Source organism: Ipomoea triloba, chromosome 5, assembly GCF_003576645.1.
Source record: "Ipomoea triloba cultivar NCNSP0323 chromosome 5, ASM357664v1".
Lineage (NCBI taxonomy): Eukaryota > Viridiplantae > Streptophyta > Magnoliopsida > Solanales > Convolvulaceae > Ipomoea > Ipomoea triloba.
The window spans coordinates 30,398,817-30,418,354 of NC_044920.1; the positions used below are offsets into that span (position 1 = coordinate 30,398,817).

The 19,538-nt window shown below is 37.0% G+C and overlaps 5 protein-coding genes across 6 annotated transcripts; 3 read left to right on the forward strand and 2 right to left on the reverse strand.

Moving 5' to 3' along the window:
• Nucleotides 1-1,309: 1,309 nt before the first annotated feature.
• LOC116019941 lies at nucleotides 1,310-4,678 on the forward strand. Its single transcript, XM_031260339.1, has 3 exons — nucleotides 1,310-1,953; nucleotides 2,477-2,605; nucleotides 2,948-4,678. Exons 1-3 carry the CDS (start codon nucleotides 1,561-1,563, stop codon nucleotides 4,463-4,465), a joined length of 2,040 nt encoding a protein of 679 aa, XP_031116199.1. The 5' UTR covers nucleotides 1,310-1,560; the 3' UTR covers nucleotides 4,466-4,678.
• A 1,156-nt stretch (nucleotides 4,679-5,834) lies between these two features.
• Nucleotides 5,835-9,370, forward strand: LOC116018974 (OVARIAN TUMOR DOMAIN-containing deubiquitinating enzyme 2). Of its 2 annotated transcripts, none has more exons than XM_031259027.1 (9): nucleotides 5,835-5,967; nucleotides 6,380-6,455; nucleotides 6,544-6,589; nucleotides 7,245-7,353; nucleotides 7,528-7,619; nucleotides 7,726-7,788; nucleotides 8,315-8,433; nucleotides 8,604-8,679; nucleotides 9,017-9,370. In XM_031259027.1, exons 2-9 carry the CDS (start codon nucleotides 6,391-6,393, stop codon nucleotides 9,071-9,073), a joined length of 627 nt encoding a protein of 208 aa, XP_031114887.1. In that variant the 5' UTR covers nucleotides 5,835-5,967; nucleotides 6,380-6,390; the 3' UTR covers nucleotides 9,074-9,370. The 2 variants fall into 2 exon arrangements, with proteins under 2 accessions (XP_031114887.1, XP_031114889.1); XM_031259029.1 differs by lacking the exon at nucleotides 5,835-5,967 and adding an exon at nucleotides 5,974-6,113.
• Nucleotides 9,371-10,200: 830 nt separating this feature from the next.
• On the forward strand, nucleotides 10,201-11,145 carry LOC116020725 (2S sulfur-rich seed storage protein 2). The gene has a single exon (XM_031261219.1). The coding sequence runs from the start codon at nucleotides 10,397-10,399 to the stop codon at nucleotides 10,940-10,942; it is 546 nt and encodes a 181-aa protein (XP_031117079.1). The 5' UTR covers nucleotides 10,201-10,396; the 3' UTR covers nucleotides 10,943-11,145.
• A 14-nt stretch (nucleotides 11,146-11,159) lies between these two features.
• Nucleotides 11,160-13,081, reverse strand: LOC116020724 (reactive Intermediate Deaminase A, chloroplastic-like). Its single transcript, XM_031261218.1, has 6 exons — nucleotides 12,761-13,081; nucleotides 12,013-12,128; nucleotides 11,847-11,891; nucleotides 11,698-11,771; nucleotides 11,540-11,589; nucleotides 11,160-11,460 (listed from the first exon to the last, which is right to left on the reverse strand). Exons 1-6 carry the CDS (start codon nucleotides 12,939-12,941, stop codon nucleotides 11,366-11,368), a joined length of 561 nt encoding a protein of 186 aa, XP_031117078.1. The 5' UTR covers nucleotides 12,942-13,081; the 3' UTR covers nucleotides 11,160-11,365.
• Nucleotides 13,082-13,485: 404 nt separating this feature from the next.
• LOC116020723 (NEP1-interacting protein-like 1) lies at nucleotides 13,486-15,608 on the reverse strand. Its single transcript, XM_031261217.1, has 5 exons — nucleotides 15,319-15,608; nucleotides 14,640-14,791; nucleotides 14,234-14,317; nucleotides 13,879-14,046; nucleotides 13,486-13,764 (listed from the first exon to the last, which is right to left on the reverse strand). Exons 1-5 carry the CDS (start codon nucleotides 15,536-15,538, stop codon nucleotides 13,642-13,644), a joined length of 747 nt encoding a protein of 248 aa, XP_031117077.1. The 5' UTR covers nucleotides 15,539-15,608; the 3' UTR covers nucleotides 13,486-13,641.
• Nucleotides 15,609-19,538: the final 3,930 nt, after the last annotated feature.

Sequence of the window (19,538 nt, forward strand, 5' to 3'; positions counted from 1 at the left end):
TTTTTTTTTTTTTTTTTTTTTTGTATTTTTAAAACATTTATTCCTATTATATGGTCATAAATAACCAAATATCAATATCGATAAGCATTATAATTTCACCCTACTATCAAATCTAAAAAACCAAACACACGCTAAGTTCAACACAAAGTTTGGACTTGGGTATGGTAGTTCATGCTCGCTAACTTTGGAGCATCATCAATAATAGAGTTTTTGCACAAATTTATAGATGTCAAATAGGAGAGAAGGAGGGAGGAAAAAAATCAAGAATTTTCAGGAGAAAAAAAAAAGAAGAAAAAAAATATGGTTAATGCTCCCAACAGGCGTGTGTAGTGCATGCTCCCAGCAGGCGTGTGCAGTGCATGCACCCAGCAGGCGTGTGTAGTGCATGCGCCCAATTGGGCAATTACGTTAGCCCACGCGATTGAACGACCATTTTGCTTTGTTTTGGTGGGCCACTTTGGGAGAAAAATCAAATCTTTCGATAAGAACCTCTCTCATTCTCTCTCATCATTATCGCTTCTCCCCTCCAAAAAAAGCCTCATAAAAAATCACCCAACAAACTCTATTGTGGATGTTCTTACTTGCAATTCATAATGAATAACAATAACGAAATAATTGACCAGAGTCTTGAATATAAGTTATATAAATTTTTTTTGAAAGGAGTATAAGTTATATAATTAAAATTACAATATTGTCTTTTCCTTTTTTAGATGTATGGTGCAATACAGTTTTTTGAGAGGTTGATGCAAAACCATCATTATTGTGTTGACCATGGTCCATAAAAGTCGTATGGATCATAAATAAAAAATTTATTATTTGAATATTGAAAATATATTATTTTATATACTATCAAATAATATACTTTTATTATATTAAAGTATATATTATATTCATAAAAATTGTTATTTATGTACTAAAGATACATTAGTTTGTATAATATACATTCAGTACGCAAATGATATACTTTTAATATATTAAAAAGATATGTTTTTATGGTAGACCATAATTTAGCGATGCAATAGTGGTAGGCAGTAGGCTGGTAGGGGTATTAATGAGTGATTACATGGAGGAATGAAGTTCACAGGCTCCTCCTCTGCTATAGAGGGCGCGTGGGCCACTCATAACGGCAACTTGGCGGTCCGATAATTACTGTTAAACCAACTTTTAACTGCTCGCTCATTCCACAAACGACGCCGTATGCCTTTCCGAGGGTCATCAAACGGCGCCGTATTACATGCCATATGCCCATCCTCCTCGGACCATTAAATACAGAGTTTTGCTGTATGCATAGACGTTGACTGTACGAATCTACACTGTAACAATGGCGTACTGTGAATGAATGAGAGAGAGAGAGAGAGAGAGAGAGAGAGAGAGATCGCGCTGGAGAGTGAAGCTTAACTTCAGTAACAATGGCGTACTGTGAATGAGAGAGAGAGAGAGAGAGAGAGAGAGAGAGAGAGAGAGAGATCGAGCTGAATAGTGAAGCTTTACTTCAGTTTACTGGCTTCTCAGGGTAGGCGGAGGTTAGAGGCGGTTGATGGCTGAATCTGAGTCAAAGCAATGAAGATCACTGGCGGCAGGACTGAGCTCCCGACTCTAAAGGCGGCGAACGCATCGCCAGGATCAGATCTTCTGCAGAGGCAACCCAGCCCTCGCAGGACTCCTCGCCGGAGAATCAGGAGCTCCGGTGCCGGAGTGCGGTTGCGGAAGGATATTGCCGGAGGTTCTGCTGGGACTGGGAGGAGGAGCAGGCCCCAGACGCCTCTGCTGCGGTGGAAGTTCAATGAGGATGTAGTAGAGGACAGTGTTGCGGAAGAGGGATGCCCGTCGAATCTTGGTCGGAAATGTCATCGGAAAACTAGAGCTGCAGTCTCGGTCAGACAGCTTGCTGCCGGAATCTGGCGGCTGCAGTTGCCGGAAGTGCCTAGTAACGGAGAAAAGCTAGGGTTTCAGGTAAATTTGAGTTATAAAGTTTTGTGCTTTTAGGGCTTTTTTCTGTGCTTCTTTTTAATTTAGATGGAACACATGCTTCAATTTTCTGCTTTTCTGCACCATAAACTTTACATTTGGCTAAATTTTGTGCTTTTCTATCATCATCAGTATAAAATTATAAACAAATTCAATTAATTGAGCTTCTGTGCATTGATTGTTCTTTTGAGCTCTGTGCGTTGGTTATATACATAAGCATTCGCTTGGCTTCCATTTGTATATAATTGTTGGACCCCCACAATGCAGTGGTAGTAACTCTCTGCTAATTAAACCTCCATTTATGTAGTGTACATTTGGTATTGTGATTTGTGAACCATTTTGGGACCATGATTACTAAATTAGTAATTTTTCTTCTTGCTTTGTTTAATATTTGCAAAGAGTGAATTAGGTAGATCTCATTTAGTAGTTTGAGCCTTTGGGGACCTCCAAAACCAAATTTTTTGGGGGGAGTTTAAGTTTAGTTATGCAGTTTCTTTCTTCAATGCAGGGTGGAGTTCATCATGCTGGGATCCCTTTTTATGGTCATCATCACAGTAAAGCTAAAGATTCTCCTGTTAAGGATTCGGTAGAGAGTCCTCGTTCAGTCTCTGGTCCAAGAAATGGAGCGTTTTGTCAGGTATGAGATTGATCTGCGGTCTTCTAGTTCATATACTTTATAATAAAGGTTTAAGTGTGGTTGTAATAGTAAAATCCCACCAAGTATATTAGGATGGGGGATAAAATGTATTATGCACTATAAATTTGGTAGATATATTAATCTTAGATCTCATGTGTCGACTGTCATTTTATTTGAAATAGTAGAGGTTGCAAAGAATCTGTCTTGTTGATAGTTAGACGATGATGGCGTGGTTGATTTATATTACATATATATCCTGATTCAAGTTATTGATTGACAATGAGATGATGTTATTCAAGTTCAATTCGTCGTTTATTTATCCAGCTTGTCTTACTTTTGTAGCTTGAACCGTCATTCCAATTTTCCAACACTGTAATGGAGGGAGTGACAAAGTGGGATCCTATCAGCTGGAAAGCCACTGAAGGAATAAAACAGATTCATGGTCACCAAAAAGTTCGCGCCCAACAAACGCATACTCCTAGAGTGGTATCCGTCCTTGAGGCAGAGCTAGAGAAAGCACGAGCCCGGGTTAGTGAGCTTGAGACAGAGCAGCAGTCATACAAAAAGAAAATCGAGCAATTCCTGAAGAAACTCAGTGAAGAAAGGGCTGCGTGGCGAAGCAGAGAGCATGAGAAAATACGAATAATCTTAGATGATATGAAAGCTGACTTGACTAGAGAAAGGAAAAACCGACAAAGGCTTGAAATAGTTAATTCCAAGTTAGTTAATGAGTTGGCTGATGCCAAGTTATCTGCAAAGCGCTACATGCAGGACTATGAAAAGGAACGGAAGGCGAGAGATTTGATAGAGGAAGTGTGTGATGAATTGGCTAAAGAAATCGGAGAAGACAAGGCTGAAGTTGAAGTATTGAAGAGGGAATCTGCAAGACTTCGCGAGGAAGTTGATGAAGAGAGAAGGATGTTACAGATGGCTGAGGTCTGGAGGGAGGAACGGGTTCAAATGAAGCTAATTGATGCTAAGTTGACACTGGAAGACAAGTATTCTCATATGAACAGACTAATCGCAGATTTAGAGTCTTTTTTAAGTTCTAGAGGTGCTACCCCTGATATGGAGGAGATGAAGAAAGTGGAACACCTTCGACAACTAGTTGCAGCTGTTAATATCCATGACATTCGGGAATTCACTTATGAGCCCCCAAACCCAGATGACATTTTCGCTGTTTTTGAAGACGCTAGTGTTGCTGAAACCAACGAGAGGCAAATTGAACCGCATCTTCTTCAGTACAGTCCTGTTAGCCATTCGTCCAAAATTCATACTGTCAGCCCTGATGTTAATATGTTTACAAAAGACAATTTTCGCAGACATCCCAAAGCATATATCAATCAGAGTGATGGTTTGGAAGACGACGGAAGTGAGTGGGAAACCGTGAGCCATCTCGATGAGCAGGGATCAAGTTATTCACCTGACGGGAGCGACCCATCTGTCAACAAGAATTGCCGGCTCAGCACCATGTCAAGAAGCGGAGCAGATTGGGAAGGCAATGCCTGTGATGAGACACCGATTACAGATATAAGCGAAGTTTGCTCCTCACCAACTCAACCATTGAAGAAGATGTCTTCCATATCCAGGCTCTGGAGGTACTCAAACGGGCGACTTTCTAACGGGGCTATCATGTCTTCTCCCGACAGATGCTCGAGTAAAGATGGCCTCAGCCCCTCGAATTTGGCGGGGCAATGGAACTCACCTGACCTGGGAAATCCTCATCTGGGTAGAGGTATGAAAGGATGCATCGAATGGCCACGCAATTCACAGAAACACAGTTTGAAGTCGAAGCTCTTGGAGGCAAGAATGGAGAGCCAAAAGATCCAGCTACGCCATGTACTGAAACAGAAGATTTAGAGAGCTTGATGCCTAAAAGTGCCTAACCCCTCTGTCAGCGAGCAAGTACTAGTAAAAGCCAAAGAGAACCATGTATAATGTAATTCTTCTTTTTTTCTTGCAAGGTGGTCGGTCATCTTCTTCTTATTTAAAATACTCTCCGAGTAATTTATGTATCCTATGACATTAGATTACTGATTTACGAAGTCTATAGATTAATCATTTTTCTGCACAGTAAAGCTCCCCTATTTATGGCTCAGAAAATGATAATTTTCTCCATGAAAGGTGAAATCCTCTGTCGCTCTAGTGTTTGGTGTCAATGAAGAGCCACCCTCACAAGAAAATAAAACTCTTACTCTTACACTATGGGTGCCAAGGCTAGATTTTATATCTTTGCTTATAATTTGTGATCCAATAGTCATCTGAGCTACCAGGTAAAAAAATCATAATCTATGCTAGTAGTGTCTTGTATGAGATAAGATTAGGTATACTGGTTGGGTTGAACCTGTTTAACCTGAATTTTTGACTGGCCAGATAAGCATTTAAAATTTTTATTTTTTTTTATAAAACTCGGCCTGCCTAACCCGTGTTGGGAGGTGGGTTACACGGGTCGAGCCCGGCCTGTTTCTTCCCCAACCTGTGACAAGCCAGTCCGTATGGGTGGTCCGTTTTGTCGGCTTTACTTGAAATATCATGTCAACATATCCCAAACAATAATAAATTGACAAACCACCATTTCAATGAGTAATTACCATTTTAAACGGAATGTCACATGTTAAGTACTATCTTAAGAGCATCCACATCAATGGTGCAAAGGAGGTTCATAGTACAAAGGCTCATGACATGGAAGAGAGAGAGATTCCAAGAAAGAGAAAGAAATGCATCTCCTGCAAAATGGAGATATTAGAACAGTAAATTAGCAGAAGAAAAAGGGAGAAAGGTTGCGCCTGACGCGCGTCAGGCGCAACCATGGCGCCCAGAGTGCGCGCGCTTGACATCTGAGTTTTTTATTTATATTTTTTTAAATTTTGATTTGTTTTATTTATTTTTTCCTCCCATCCCATTTTCTCTTTCCTAATTACACCTACAAAAACTCCTCAATTACCATAAAAAACTCCATTGATAAAGATACTCTAATCAAGAATATTGGTATAATCATATTGAGAAAAAACACAATATACGAAATGCCAACTCATTAACGCAATGAAAAATACATTTTCAAAAACACAAAACTATTCGCCTTTAAAAGTTTTCGTGCACTTGGGCTCTCTCATTTTTCTCCCGAGTTCATACTAAAATTCAGGCTCAAGTTTTCATGTTTGGCGGCCCATTGGGCCCAAAACTTGTCATTTACTTGTTCATGAATCTGAAACACATGAGAGATAAGCCGCAAGCGGGATGCGTTGTTCTTCTGGTAAATCTTGTTAAACGGACAGATATATAGTGGTATTGGGTTGTCTCTCACCCGAATATATGCCATCTTTTTCTGCTGTCTTCAAGGCAAAGCAATTCTTGCTTCTCTGGTTAGATCTCCTAACCCCCTCCTTCATCTATTCAGCTACCATTTCCATTTTCTATCTATTTTCTTTAAGCCCTGCCACTTTTCTTTTGTCTCACAAATATTTTCCTTCAAATTTTATGAAATAAAATTTCTGTTTGGATAAACAAGGTCAGCATTTCATGTATTATTAATTCGTATTTCAAGAAAAGCTCAACCATATTTTATGTGGTTTGATTGGGCTTTAACCTCTGTTACTTCTTATTTTTCAATTTGGGTTCTCAATTTGGATAGAGAATCATCTCTGTTAGCTTTAATTTTTTTTATTTTTTTTTTTTATAATTCAAAGGATTTTGTATAAAGATTTGATTTATACCCCCTTTCTATATGTATCTACTTCTTATAAGAGCTAAGAAAAGGTTGTTGGTTTCTTTCAGGTGCAAATCCAATGGAAGGCATTATACTTAGAAGAGTTATTCCTTCAGACAATAGTTGCCTCTTCAATGCGGTTGGGTAATAAAAATTTGAGCTTTAGGGCTGTTATTTTGATGGAGAGTTTATGTGTTAACAGTACTAAACCTGTTGTTGTTCTTCTATGCAGTTATGTGATGGACCATGACAAGAACAAAGCTCCTGAGCTAAGACAGGTTAAATTTCTGCTCTTTATTTCATGAACAAATGAGCTGTTGAAATACATAAATTGTACTGTGTTTGCTGTCATGCTTCTTAGACTGTTAGTATTTTTCAAAAGGATAAATATTACTAGTATTGCAATGCCATTTTGAAATGGAATGTGGAATTGACAGTATCTTCTGAAAGTACTACTTTGATTTTTCATTATTTTGACTGATTACCAATCATGAAATGAATAAACAGTGTGAAATTTCTCGGAGATCTGAACGGTTTGCGATTAGTAATTCTTAACTGATAGTCAGCATTCATTCTGACTTCTGATATTCAAGGTTCAAGGTAGTTGAACTGAAGTAATGACTTTTGAAAGTGTCTTTTTGAACACTTTTTTCTCGTATTTTGTTGTTGTTTTGAATGATTCAATTGCGTGTCCTTTCAACTGGTGTGAAATCTGTTCCCATGTAATGGCCTGAATTTGTTGAATTAGGTGAGAAAAACAGGTGAGCTCCAAAATAACTATCATTTTGATGCCATTACTGTGTTTGAAAAAGTCATTTACAATTTTTTACATATCACCAATTCCACTATAAAGTGCTTCAATTGCATTTATCATGTGTGAAAGTGTCGTTTATCACTTTCCTCCACTCTCCGATGACAGTTTTTTATTTGAAGGTTATTGCGGCAGCAGTTGCCAGTGACCCTACAAAATATTCCGAAGCTTTTCTTGGGAAGCCCAATCAAGAATATTGTGAATGGATTCTTAACCCAGAAAAATGGGGTGGTATGTGTCACTTATATGAAATTTCTTTTCTTTTTTCTTTGTTTCCACTTTACTCATTTTAGCTGCGACCATTAAGACATCTATGGGCTAACCATCAAATGATATACAAATTATAACTGCAGAAATGTTATAATGTGTTTATCAATCGGACTAAACTGTTCACATAATATATAGGTGCCATAGAGCTTTCCATACTCGCAGAGTTTTATGGGCGCGAAATTGCAGCTTATGATATACAAACTACACGTTGTGATCTGTATGGGCAGGTTAGTGCTTACAGCTTGATGTGTATACTATATCCCGTGGTTCTTACTAACTGGTTTAGTTGAACTTAGCAGTCTTTTTAATCCGCTTTGACATACTCTTGAACAGGAAAATAACTATCATGAACGAGTCATGCTGATTTATGATGGCCTCCATTATGATGCTTTGGCTGTATGGTTTTCTCTCTCTCTCTCTCTCTCTCTCTATGTGATTGATCCGCTTTGAATTGATTTTCATGGTTGAAATTCCTGTTTAATTCAAGAGAAACGCGTGAACCACACACGCAATAAAGGGGAAAAGAAAAGCCAGCAGCCCTAAGGCAATTCATAATATTTTAGTTGCGTCTATAGATTCTCCATGTGGTGTGTTCTAGATTTCTAATAAATCATTCAAGACAAGTAGCCATGCTAAACTGACAGACTTTTACTATTTATGAGCTGTCGGTAGATTAATAGGATATACAAGGTATCGGTATAACCTATTGCCATTTTTGGAAAAGAGATTATTTGCATAGAATGTGTTCAATGATATAAAACCGACACTAAATTCAAGACTGTTGGATACCTTCCGCAAGATTGAGTTCCAATGTTGAGCATTGTTTAAGCTTCATAAGCGTGTTCTAGAGTTCTCTTAAACACTTCATATGTCTATCCCATTTGGCGTGCCTGCTAACACAGTGCTGATACGCTACCAACAGATGTCTCCTTCTGAAGGGGCTCCGGAGGAGTTTGATCAGACAATTTTCACTGTGCAGAAGGACCGAAGCATTGGCCCGGTTGAAAGGCTTGCTCTTAATCTGGTTAAAGAGCAGCAAAGGTAACATCTTTATATATATACGCCGTTAATTTACAGATGGGTACCTAACTTTCGTTCTAACGTCTTAGTACAATGCTTCATAATCTGAGTTTCATATTTGATCTGATCTGAATCACGACTAACTTATACTTTGATTCTAACTCAAAGTGGCTTAAATTGATGCAATGCAGGAAGAGGAGTTACACTGATACTGGCAACTTCACTCTGCGGTGCGGGGTTTGTCAAATAGGGGTTGTTGGCCAAAAGGTTTGTTGGCATGCTGATTAACTATCCTCTTTGTGTCCTTTGTTACACTCCCAGGAGTGGCCTATTGACTTTTTTGGTTTGAATCAGTCAGCTATGGGCAATTTAGGCTGGTTTACCATTTAGTGATCTTTTGTCAATTAGGGTCACTAGGTAGGTTTCTCGTCACCAGAAAAAAAATGTGTTCAAAGGAAAATTGGTCAAATAAGTCCTGAAGTCGTGCGAATAAAAGGAAACTTTATTGAATCCCTTAAATAAGAAAAAGTGCAATTGAGTCGAAATGTTACTTATTCTACGGTTTTTGGCACCGACTAGGCTAACATATGTTGAAATTATGCAGGAGGCTGCAGAGCATGCACAAGCAACAGGACATGTTAACTTTCAGGAATACAGATAAAAGCAGAGGGATCAAGTTTATCATCTTCAATTCTTTTGGTGAAGCTGCATTTCAATGGAGGAAATATTTGATGTTGTTGTACAAGCACAATCAATAAAAATTTGGCGATATAGCAGTGTTGTGAGGTAGTAGAACATATACGCATGCGTGCATACACACAAACAAAGCAGACCCCAAGAATCTGTCTGTGCTTCTGTTTTGTATTGGATTTGTACAACTTTGCTTCAATTTACTTTGATCAACAGATTTCTTTGTTGAACTTCATGAAATTTCTTCTTCTTCTTTTTATTTGTCAAATGAAATGAAATTTCTTCCTTAAATGAGAAGATTGGAAATTTTTGGTATGCCCTAATAATACTAATAAGGATAATATCACTTGGTATTCTCATATTAGGAGTCTTTGATTAGTCAATCGAGGAGAAAAAGACAAGTTTTTAAGAGGTGGCTAAATGAGTGTAATTTAATTTTTATAGTAAAAAGTCATGAGTTTGATTCTTATTAAACATTTTATTGCTTGAGTTTAATAGTTTATCTTACAAATTTTTCATAGTCCATCACTTTTGGAGAGGAAATAGTGAAATTGGCTTGCCTAAATCAAAAAATGTTTATAATTTTCACTGATTTAAAGTCCACATCAAAAATCATCATCATTTAATTTTTTATTTACGAAATATCTGCAATATGCCACCGTTAATTAATGTATACTTTGTTTAATTTGGGTATCCCCTCCACTGGAAGAAAAAAAATAAATGTATACTTTGTATGAAGTTCGGTCTTGTAACATTTACTAATAATCATAAAAAGATAAACTATTGTCTTATAATCTTCACTGATAAAAATCACAATAAGTAAAATAAGTAAACTAATTTAAGTAATTCCTAATTGATCGAGTGAATAGACAACTCGAGATTCTTATCTACGAAAAAACGACACAATGCCACGCCTATATGTGGAGGGCCGGACGTGGCAACTCGAAACCGATAAGCATGCATGCTGCTGCATACAACGTTGGAAATGCAAATCTGCGAGACACGGAATAAATTGGAAAGAATCAAACAGATAAGAAGAGAAAACAAATGAAGGTGGGGAAGTTTTTTTGCATGGCTACTGGTACGTGGAAGCTCCGCCACGAAACACCGACACCTGGTGGCGCAAGGTGGCCACCGCTCTCCACGTTATACCCATGCATGCACTTCACTGTCTCATACTCTCATCATCTCCACTATAAAACCCACTCCCATTCCCTCTCATTCCTCACCAACTTAATCAGCAATAACCATCCCCACTCCAATAATACCACTCTTCCACTTAGCCCTACCAGAAATGGCAAAGCTTGCTATGGCGGCGGTGTTGGTTGCCCTCTTGGCCATGTCGGCGGCCACGGCCTTCCGCACCACCATCACCACCATCGTGGATGAGCAAACCCCGAGCCGCGGGCAGCAGCACGGCGGCGGCCAGCAGCCGCAATGCCAGGAGCAGATCCAGCAGCAGAGCGAAGAGCTCCGCCACTGCGTCATGTACCTGTCCCCAGAGAACAGCCACTTCATAAAGATGAAATCCTCCAGCTGGAGAATGCCGCAGCAGCAACAGCAACAGCACCTGAACCAATGCTGCAACGCATTAGAGAACTTCGACCGCCAGTGCCGATGCGAAGCCGTGAAGCAAGCATTGAGATGGCTGCAACAGGAACAACAGGAGCAGGAACAAGGACAGGGACAAGGACAAGAACAGGAACAGGGACAAGAACAAGAACAGGAACAGGAACAATGGCAGCAGCTGGAACAACAGATTCTGAAGAAGGCTAAATATCTTCCTCAAGTCTGCAACCTTGAGCCCCAAAAGTGCCAAATCAGAACTTTCTATTTCTAAATGCCGGGAGGAGCGGCAAGGATCAATTGCGTGCTTTAACCTACCACGCAGTGATCATAATAATGATGATGATAACAATAAACATAAGTTCACTCCCTCTAGCTCTAACCTAGAGTTTTCCCGAGTGAATTTTGATGTAATAAAAACTAGTAATTATCAATAAAAGCACGCGATTCGGAGATCAATGCATGCATGTTTGGGTACATTATTCCCAGGATTAGCATAAACATGGATGGTTTTTGCCCTTTTGGTGTCTGAACTCTCTGAACTCTGAAGTATGAAGAATATAGTAATAAAAATGGATGGGGATAATTAAAATAGAATAGCAGAGGTCCTGGAAAAAGAGTAAAAAGTTGCCTTATTACCAACTATTAATTCCTACTACTGGCATAACTGAAACTCCAGAATAGCTAAATGGGTGTATTATAAAGCAGCAATGCATTCAATCTCAATCTTGGCATCCATTGGCAATGCTGCAACCTGGTATGTTGCCCTGGCAGGTGCTGGTGATGGGAAATCTGCAAATTATTTCAATCAAGATTGTAAATAATGGAAAGTTCAAAACTATGTAAAAACTGGTTTAATTCATCTACTTACATTTAGCATAGATCTCATTCACTGTTTTGAAGTCCTTCAGATCAGCCAACCTGCAGTGATGAAACATTTTCATTTCAAATATTAAAAACAACAATCAAGAGCATATGTATTGAGAAATGAGAACAGAGAGATATAGTCAGAAGAAAGATAACACATACAAGATGGTAGTCTTAACAACATTGGAGTAGTTAACACCTCCTGCTTTAAGTATCTCCCCTATGTTCTTCAGAACCTGCATACATTTAAGCTCAAACTTTTGTGAGAGATCTTTCTGTAATTAGCAACTGAATGACCATGGCAATATTACCTGCTCTGTTTGATCCTCTACACTGTCTGACACAAACTTTCCAGTCTGCATTTCAGTACAAAAACAGTTAATCCTTACAGGTTCAGCCACATGAATAAAAGATTTTGAGAGAAGTACAAGAAGTTTGATGAATAGCACAATAATTGGCAATTATACTAAGACATGCCTCTGGAACAAGCCCAAGAACTCCAGATACAAAAAGAAGATTATTTGCTTTGATGGCTTGAGAGTATGGGCCCAGAGCTGCTGGAGCCTTTTCTGTTTGAACAACCTCCTTCACACCTAATATCATTACATATGCATATAAAACCTATATCAGTATAGTAACTATCACACTGGAATTAAACAAGCACAAGCTAATTAAACCAGAAAAATCACTGTTTGGAGAAGCTAAATCCACATCATATACAAGATCAACCCAGAAAACTAGAAATCATTCATCTCCTCAGCATAAGAGCATATCAAACATTCAAACTAAATCAATATTCTAACAGTTCTTCCATTTAAACCCTTGAAAAACTAGAAATCATCCATCTTCTCAGCATATGAGCATATCAAACACTCAAACTAAATCAATATCCTAACAGTTCTTCCATTTAAATCCATGATTACAATTCATTCATGGTCTATATACATTAACTGGATATAATAATGCAGACGGTTTTGAAACTGATAAAATCTCAGACTAATTGGTTATTCCAACAAAAATGATTCAGGCGAAGAATACAAGGAAATGGATGCACAAAAATCACAACATTATCGCATACAACCGCCATAGAACACAAGCTCCAACCATTATAAACCAATTGTCTACCAGAGTAACACTGTCAGCGTTTTGGAGAACGAAATAAAGGTGAAATCCTATCCCTAAAACAAAATCTATATTGAAATTCTTCTAAATTGGAGATTCTCACTAGTATCAGTGGAAATGCCAAGGGAAGCGAAGGGCTTAGATGGCGATGGCGACAATCGGCGAAAGCTCGCGCCGGCGATTGATGCAAAGCCTGCGCCGAAGGCTATCGGAGCCCGGCCGTGCAATCTGCCAAGGTCGATAGCCGGCATACAGAAGCTCCTCGCTGCGCCGGAAAACGCCATTGATTTTCTCCGATCTCCGACGGTTACTACAAGGCTGCTAAACTTTCAGTGACTGCTAGGTTCACGAGGTACGCGAGTTTCACAGCCGGTCAGCCGACCTTCCTTTTGACTCCGTACTCTCCCTTTTTTATTCCGGTTTTAGCCCTTCCCGCAAATTTATCCTTATTTTATTTCAGGGTCCTCGTATTCCCACCAATTTATAGGTTTTTACTACTCCAATTTTATTTAAATGTCCTTCACTTTTTAATGTCTTAGCACCATAATAATTTGAATCAGCATTTTTCTTCATTTTTTAAAAAAACTTTTGGAGTTTTGGTGAAAAGTGAAATTTTGAAAATTTGTAAATGGAGCATGTTGGTGTGGCGGGCCCGTGGGCCAGAGGCAAGGTGGTCTAGGCCAACAAAACCTAGGCTCGTCAAAGAGCGAATTTTTTTATCTGTCTCGCAAATTCGTATTGACAACTCTAGTTGGGAGGGGATCATACTTAGTCACGTCCCTTCTTTTTATAAAGATGATGGAAAATTAGATTAAGATGGATCATGAATTACAAAGTTGATTTGCTTATGAAAATATAAGTATACAAAGATAACTAGATCAAGCATTAATATTTAATCTTGTTAAATTGTGATAAGTTTAAACCCCAAACTTAAGTGTTCACATGATACTTCGTTAAATTGTTGTTATAGCCATGCCCTGTACATCAAACGTCCGTTCGGCAAACCGGGCAATTTCCATGCCGGACTAGCCATTCATCTATGCACGGTAAGTGAAAGGAATGCCTACAATTCGGTAACATCCTCACATACTCCCCGCCATCAAAATCCTACAACCCGAAGAAATATACACTCGATTAATGAATAAACATAAATAATAAACATATAAATAACGATCAAGTAAAATACTAATAGTGTAACATTTTAATCGAGATAGAACCTACCTGCAAACAAATTGCACAGGTAATGTCTTCAAAGTTTCTGCACATTTTAGCAGAATGTTGAAATCTGTACTTTGGCAACTTCTGTATGGTATCATTAGACAATCCTCGGCTTTGATTGGTGTCAAATATGTCTGATATTTCCCTCAAACTTGTATCCACAGTACCAACCTGGATTTCAAATTGATTATATAAATAAATTATAAGAAATTAATTACCATATAGGAGGCTGGATTCGAGTCTAATTATAAATAGATATTACATTGTAACAGAGTCAATAGTACTCAATATATTTTGTATTTAATATAAAAGGTACTGGTGCCGTTAGGAGAATTTAACAATTCTTATAATATCTTACCTGCCATTGATAAGCTTTGAGGACTGCAGGGCTGACCCACTCCATGAATACCTTTCCATCTACAAGACTACATACAAGAGCGACCTGTGAAATTACAATTGAACCATTGCTTGTTATTAGCTACATATATACCTCAATATAGTATCTCATAAAGCCTTCCCCAACTAACTAGCCTTTCCACCTTTCATAATATGGGACGACAATTGTGTTCGTACTCTTATAGTCTTATGTTTTCCACCCGAAAATATTATATGTTATGTTATATTGGTGAATCCATTATGAAAGTGATAGAATTTATTTGAATCTAACTAATTATTTAATTTAAATGTATTTCGATATTTAAAATTTTAACTATCCTATCAATTTTAAGGAGATTATAGAACTACAACGTAACATTATGATATACCTTGGAGAAGGACTCTCCATTGATCATAAGTTCCAACAATTGGACGGCTGTGATGGCTCCTGCCACAGAACCAACTGCAGCCCCTCTCAGTAGCCCAGTTTCTGTAGTTTGCCCCTTCAGTGCTCCTGTCACTATTCCTACCGTCGCACCTCCTGATAATTAAAGTCCAATAAGTGCGTTATTAAACCAATAAATGAAAAATTTTAAAAATCACTAGTACAAAACTGCACATCTACTATACTTTACAAGAGTAACCGCTACACTTAAAACAAAAAATCCATTTACTTATACATTTTCTTGACTTGAAGAAATGGAAATTGGGAATGAATGCGGTCATAAATTGAAATGGGGGCAAGGAAGATACATATTGCACGTACAATGGTGCAAGGTAGGTGTGTGTGTGTTTTTTTTTTAATGTGCGCCCCTACTATTTTGAGAGTATATGTATTGACTATTGAGTAAATCGGAGTTAACCAACTCAAGCTAATTAAGAAGGCTAATAAGCAGCTCATCAAAGTTGAACTTATTAGAACCTTGAGATTACCAAACTAAACCAACAACTCGATTAATTTGGTTGGGTTGCCCAGTTATGAAGATGGGAAACATCATTAACAATTAAACAACACAAATCTTGACGGAAAACATTGAATTGAATAAGAAGCTAAGCATATATATATACCTAGAGCAAGAACGCACATGGAGAGAGACCAGACAGTTTTCTTGAACAACATGAACAAAATCGCAGACGCAGAAGCAAGCATGTCCGCAGAAACCCAGGAAAACAAGCAGTCTCTACTCCTGAGAACCAAACCCTCAATTCTTGAAAACAACCTCGTCTTCATCCTTAACAGTTTACCGGTGAGAATTGAGTGTGAAGAACTGATCTGATCACTCGACATAAAAAACAAATTAAAAATGGATGGAGAAGAAGCTTATAAGGTGATGAAGGGTGAGAGATCTATCTGTGAAATTAAGCTGTGGAATTGAACTTTGGAAGTGAGAAAGGAGTGGCATTTATAGTGTGTGAATGAAGTGGCAGAAGCATTTAAGAGGAGCTGAAGTTCAGAGCTACCGCTCACGTGCCCGACATGCATGCATGAGCCTAGCCGACCAACATGTTTTTACTGCGGCCATATATGATGTCCGATCCAGTATGGAGCACAGATTTTACTAGACCCTTCTATCATTTACCATATTTTAACTCCATTATTTCTGTGATAAATGATTCACAATCTATCTAAGATTCAAGACTATAAAATATTTAGACAAGGTAGGATAAGAAAGCTTACTACAACGTAACTCTGTTTAATTACTCTAAATTTACGGAGATAGATCCCATGTAAACTAGGACTGTTTAATTTCCATCGTCTCCCATCTATATATACACTATTACACTCTAGACTGACCCACACCCATAACACAATAGACTCAATCCAAGTTCAGGAAATTTCGAACCCATCAATATTATTAATAAATTTGCTTTATTTAATTTGGAAATTAAAAATAGAAAGGTAATATGACATGGAAAAGGAGTTAATAATACAGAACTAATCCTCAACTATAGTGATTTTTTTTACTCAATTTAGTTCTAAATGACGGGTTATTAGAATCAATAACTAAATCCATAAAAACCACTATAAACAATATGACTGAATTAGATAAAAAAAACCTAGCTATAATCAAGGACTAAATTAGATATTAATAAATGTGAAATTATCAAGTTTGAGTAAAAAACTAGTTATAGCCTAGCTAGTTTCATGCAATGATCTGATCATTTGGCTTCTTGTGTGTTGCTCCGGCTATCCAATGACTTAAATGACTCAATTCCCAAGACCAAAAAAATCTAGACCGTACCCATCAATATTAATAAACTTATTACTTTAATTTATTTGAAAGAAAAAGGTGAAAATATATATGATATGGGAAAGCGACTCATCAAGTTGTGGGGTTGAATGGTTGATGGAGGTAGGGATGGGGCAGTGGTTTTGATGAAAGATATTGTGCACGCCCATAAGTTGGTGTTTGGTTAGCTTGAGTAGTATCTAGCGAGCCAGTTAATAGCTGCTGAATTCATGCACACACCACCTTTATCCACTTTGATTTTAATACCGTACATTATATATATTCAATTCGCTATTAAATTAATAGTCTTCTATATCTGCATCTGCATGTATATTAGTGTATATATATATATGTAGTCCATACCTATCTATAATTTCATGTCATCTTGCCTAGCTAGCTTGTCAACTTTAAAATTGTAAATGATTGGCTATATATTTTTATAAATAGAATAATAGTCATACTTTTATGTGGATGAGAAAAATTCACAATTAGTATATGAAGATATGTACTGATGAGCAAATCTCATTATTGTGTAAAATTACGAGAATCATGCTCACCAACTTGGATGGTCACCTTTTTTTGATGTGAAGTCAGTTATACTTTTATTGTTATGGGTGAAAATCTATATCAAATTCCTACAACTAAAAAGTAGTCAAGAACTTAGGGTTTGAGATTAGAAATTTGAGTACTTTCTGACCAGTTTGATGATCCAAACAAATGTTGGTCATTTTCGATCACCAACAAAAAGTAATTGTCACTAACACCAACAACTACCAAAACTGGCTTAAATTTTGAAGGGCGTACTAGGTTGACCAAAACAACAAATGGTTATTTGCAATTTCTAATCACCTTTAAGGGGTGGTTAAAATTTCCGACCACTACCATCTAAGGTTAGTTTAAAAAAATCACTACGTATATTTTTCAAGTTAGTTAGAAAAAATATGGTCAGCAGTTGATGAATTATAACATTACATTATTTACAAAAATATCATTATTACACACTTTTTTTATTAGTAAATAATATTATATATATTCTTACTATCTGATCTGCAGTGATATCATTTTCCTATAACTTTAATTTATTAGGCTTCACATCCAATAGTATGTATGTTCAATATAATAATATTTCCCTTCAATCATCTTCCTGTGGCTAAGGTTTTCGTGGGATTTATAAATGAAGTTTCCTTTTTTTCTAGTTTCATTACTAATATTAGTGATACATAGCCACTTGGTATTTAAAGTAAGGTAGGTCATTCAGTCAATTCAATATTGTGTATACTATGAACTCCAAAACCAGGTGCTGCTGTTTGGGAATAGTGGTCACGTTGGGTCTTCCATTTCCATTAGTGAGCTCTCCAGACTTGAAGTAGGGTTGAGTTATCTTGTGCATAGAAGTGTATAATTTAGTGTGGAGTATGTTTTAAAGTTGGACATACTTAATTTATCTCCTCGTGAATTTTGGGGCCAGATTTATAGGGTCCCTACATTAATTTAGTAAAGTTGAAAAAATCGGGTTAACCGAAAAAAAAAAAAATAAAAAAAATCTGACCCCTAGGATTTTGGTCAAGTAGATGAAGAAGTCTCACAAAAGACTTACTTCTAAAGGCAAGGTAGGGGTTCGGTTCAAACAACCAACATTAGGGGTTTGAGTTTGAATTGAACTGTGCGTAGAAATGTACATTTAATGTTGAGTTTTGCAGTTAGATTGAGATTTAAGGAGCGAGTTTATAAGATCCAAAATATAGTACAAGATTAAAATCTGAGTTACTAAAAAATAAAAAAGAAGTTGGGAACTTAATTAGTTACTGCGGGCGGTATGGAGCTGAGGGGGGGGGGGGGGGGGGGGGGGAAGGGGGGGGGGGGGGTAAATTATATATGTTGTCATTTGGCATGATCATGTGGGGCCTGTGGGGTCATGCATTCTGCACAATCTAAAATAATACTATCGTGGAGCGCACTATAGAGGAGATCAGAAGAAAAGGATAAGCTAAGAGGGAATGATGGATACTTGGCAATCGGGAGAGGGTAGAGCTTAGTTTAAGTACTAAGATTACAATTTTGTTACCAATTTCTTTTAAACAAATTATTTTACATAATTATCTTATAAAAAATTAGTCATTATTAGCATCTAATCATTATAAACAAATCACATATTATTTCACATTTTTTACTCCGTAATTTTATTTATTTTTTTTAAATTGCTGCATTTTTAGGTACTTTGCAAATAAAGGAACATATATATATTATAGTATCTCGTACAACCATAAAACGTATTTTTAATTTTATCTCATGGAAGAAGTATTAATGTCGATCAACACTTTACATTTTCTTTTATAAAATTATAAACTTAATCAAAGGTGGATTCACGAATTTTTTTGAGTATAGACAAAGTTCAAATGAATTCAAACATATCTATGGTAAAATATCAAAATTTTTAAAATTTTGATATGAATTATTTGATTTCCTATCCATTAGATTTTGCAAATTGATAGTTTGAATTTGTCTACAAGTTCTCACCTAGTAAGTGGTTCTCATATAAACGGAACTACAGACACATATAAAAGGGGTGGGGAGGAGTGAGGGGGGCAACCGTCCTCATTGCCCCATCTGGATCCGTCCTTGATCTTAATTTTAAAATAAGAATGCTTTTAAATTTATTTTTGAAATTTAATGGCCTGTTTGGTTGGATGTAGTTTGGGGGGGAATTGCAATTCATTGAATTGCAATTCAGTGAATTCCCAAACTACAGTGTTTGGTTGGAGGAGTTGCAATTCCGCAGAATTGCAATTCCCTCCAAATGAGGAATTGCAATTCATGGGGTACCCCCCATGAATTGCAATTCGGTGGAGAGGAGGGGCAATTTGTTGGTGTAAAGACAATTTTGCCCCTCCTCCCATACTCTGTCTTTTTAAAAAAAAAAAATTGAAAGAATTATTATTATTATTATTATTATTATTTTGAAAGAATTATTATTATTATTATTATTATTTTGAAAGAATTATTATTATTATTATTATTATTTTGAAAGAATTATTATTATTATTATTATTATTATTA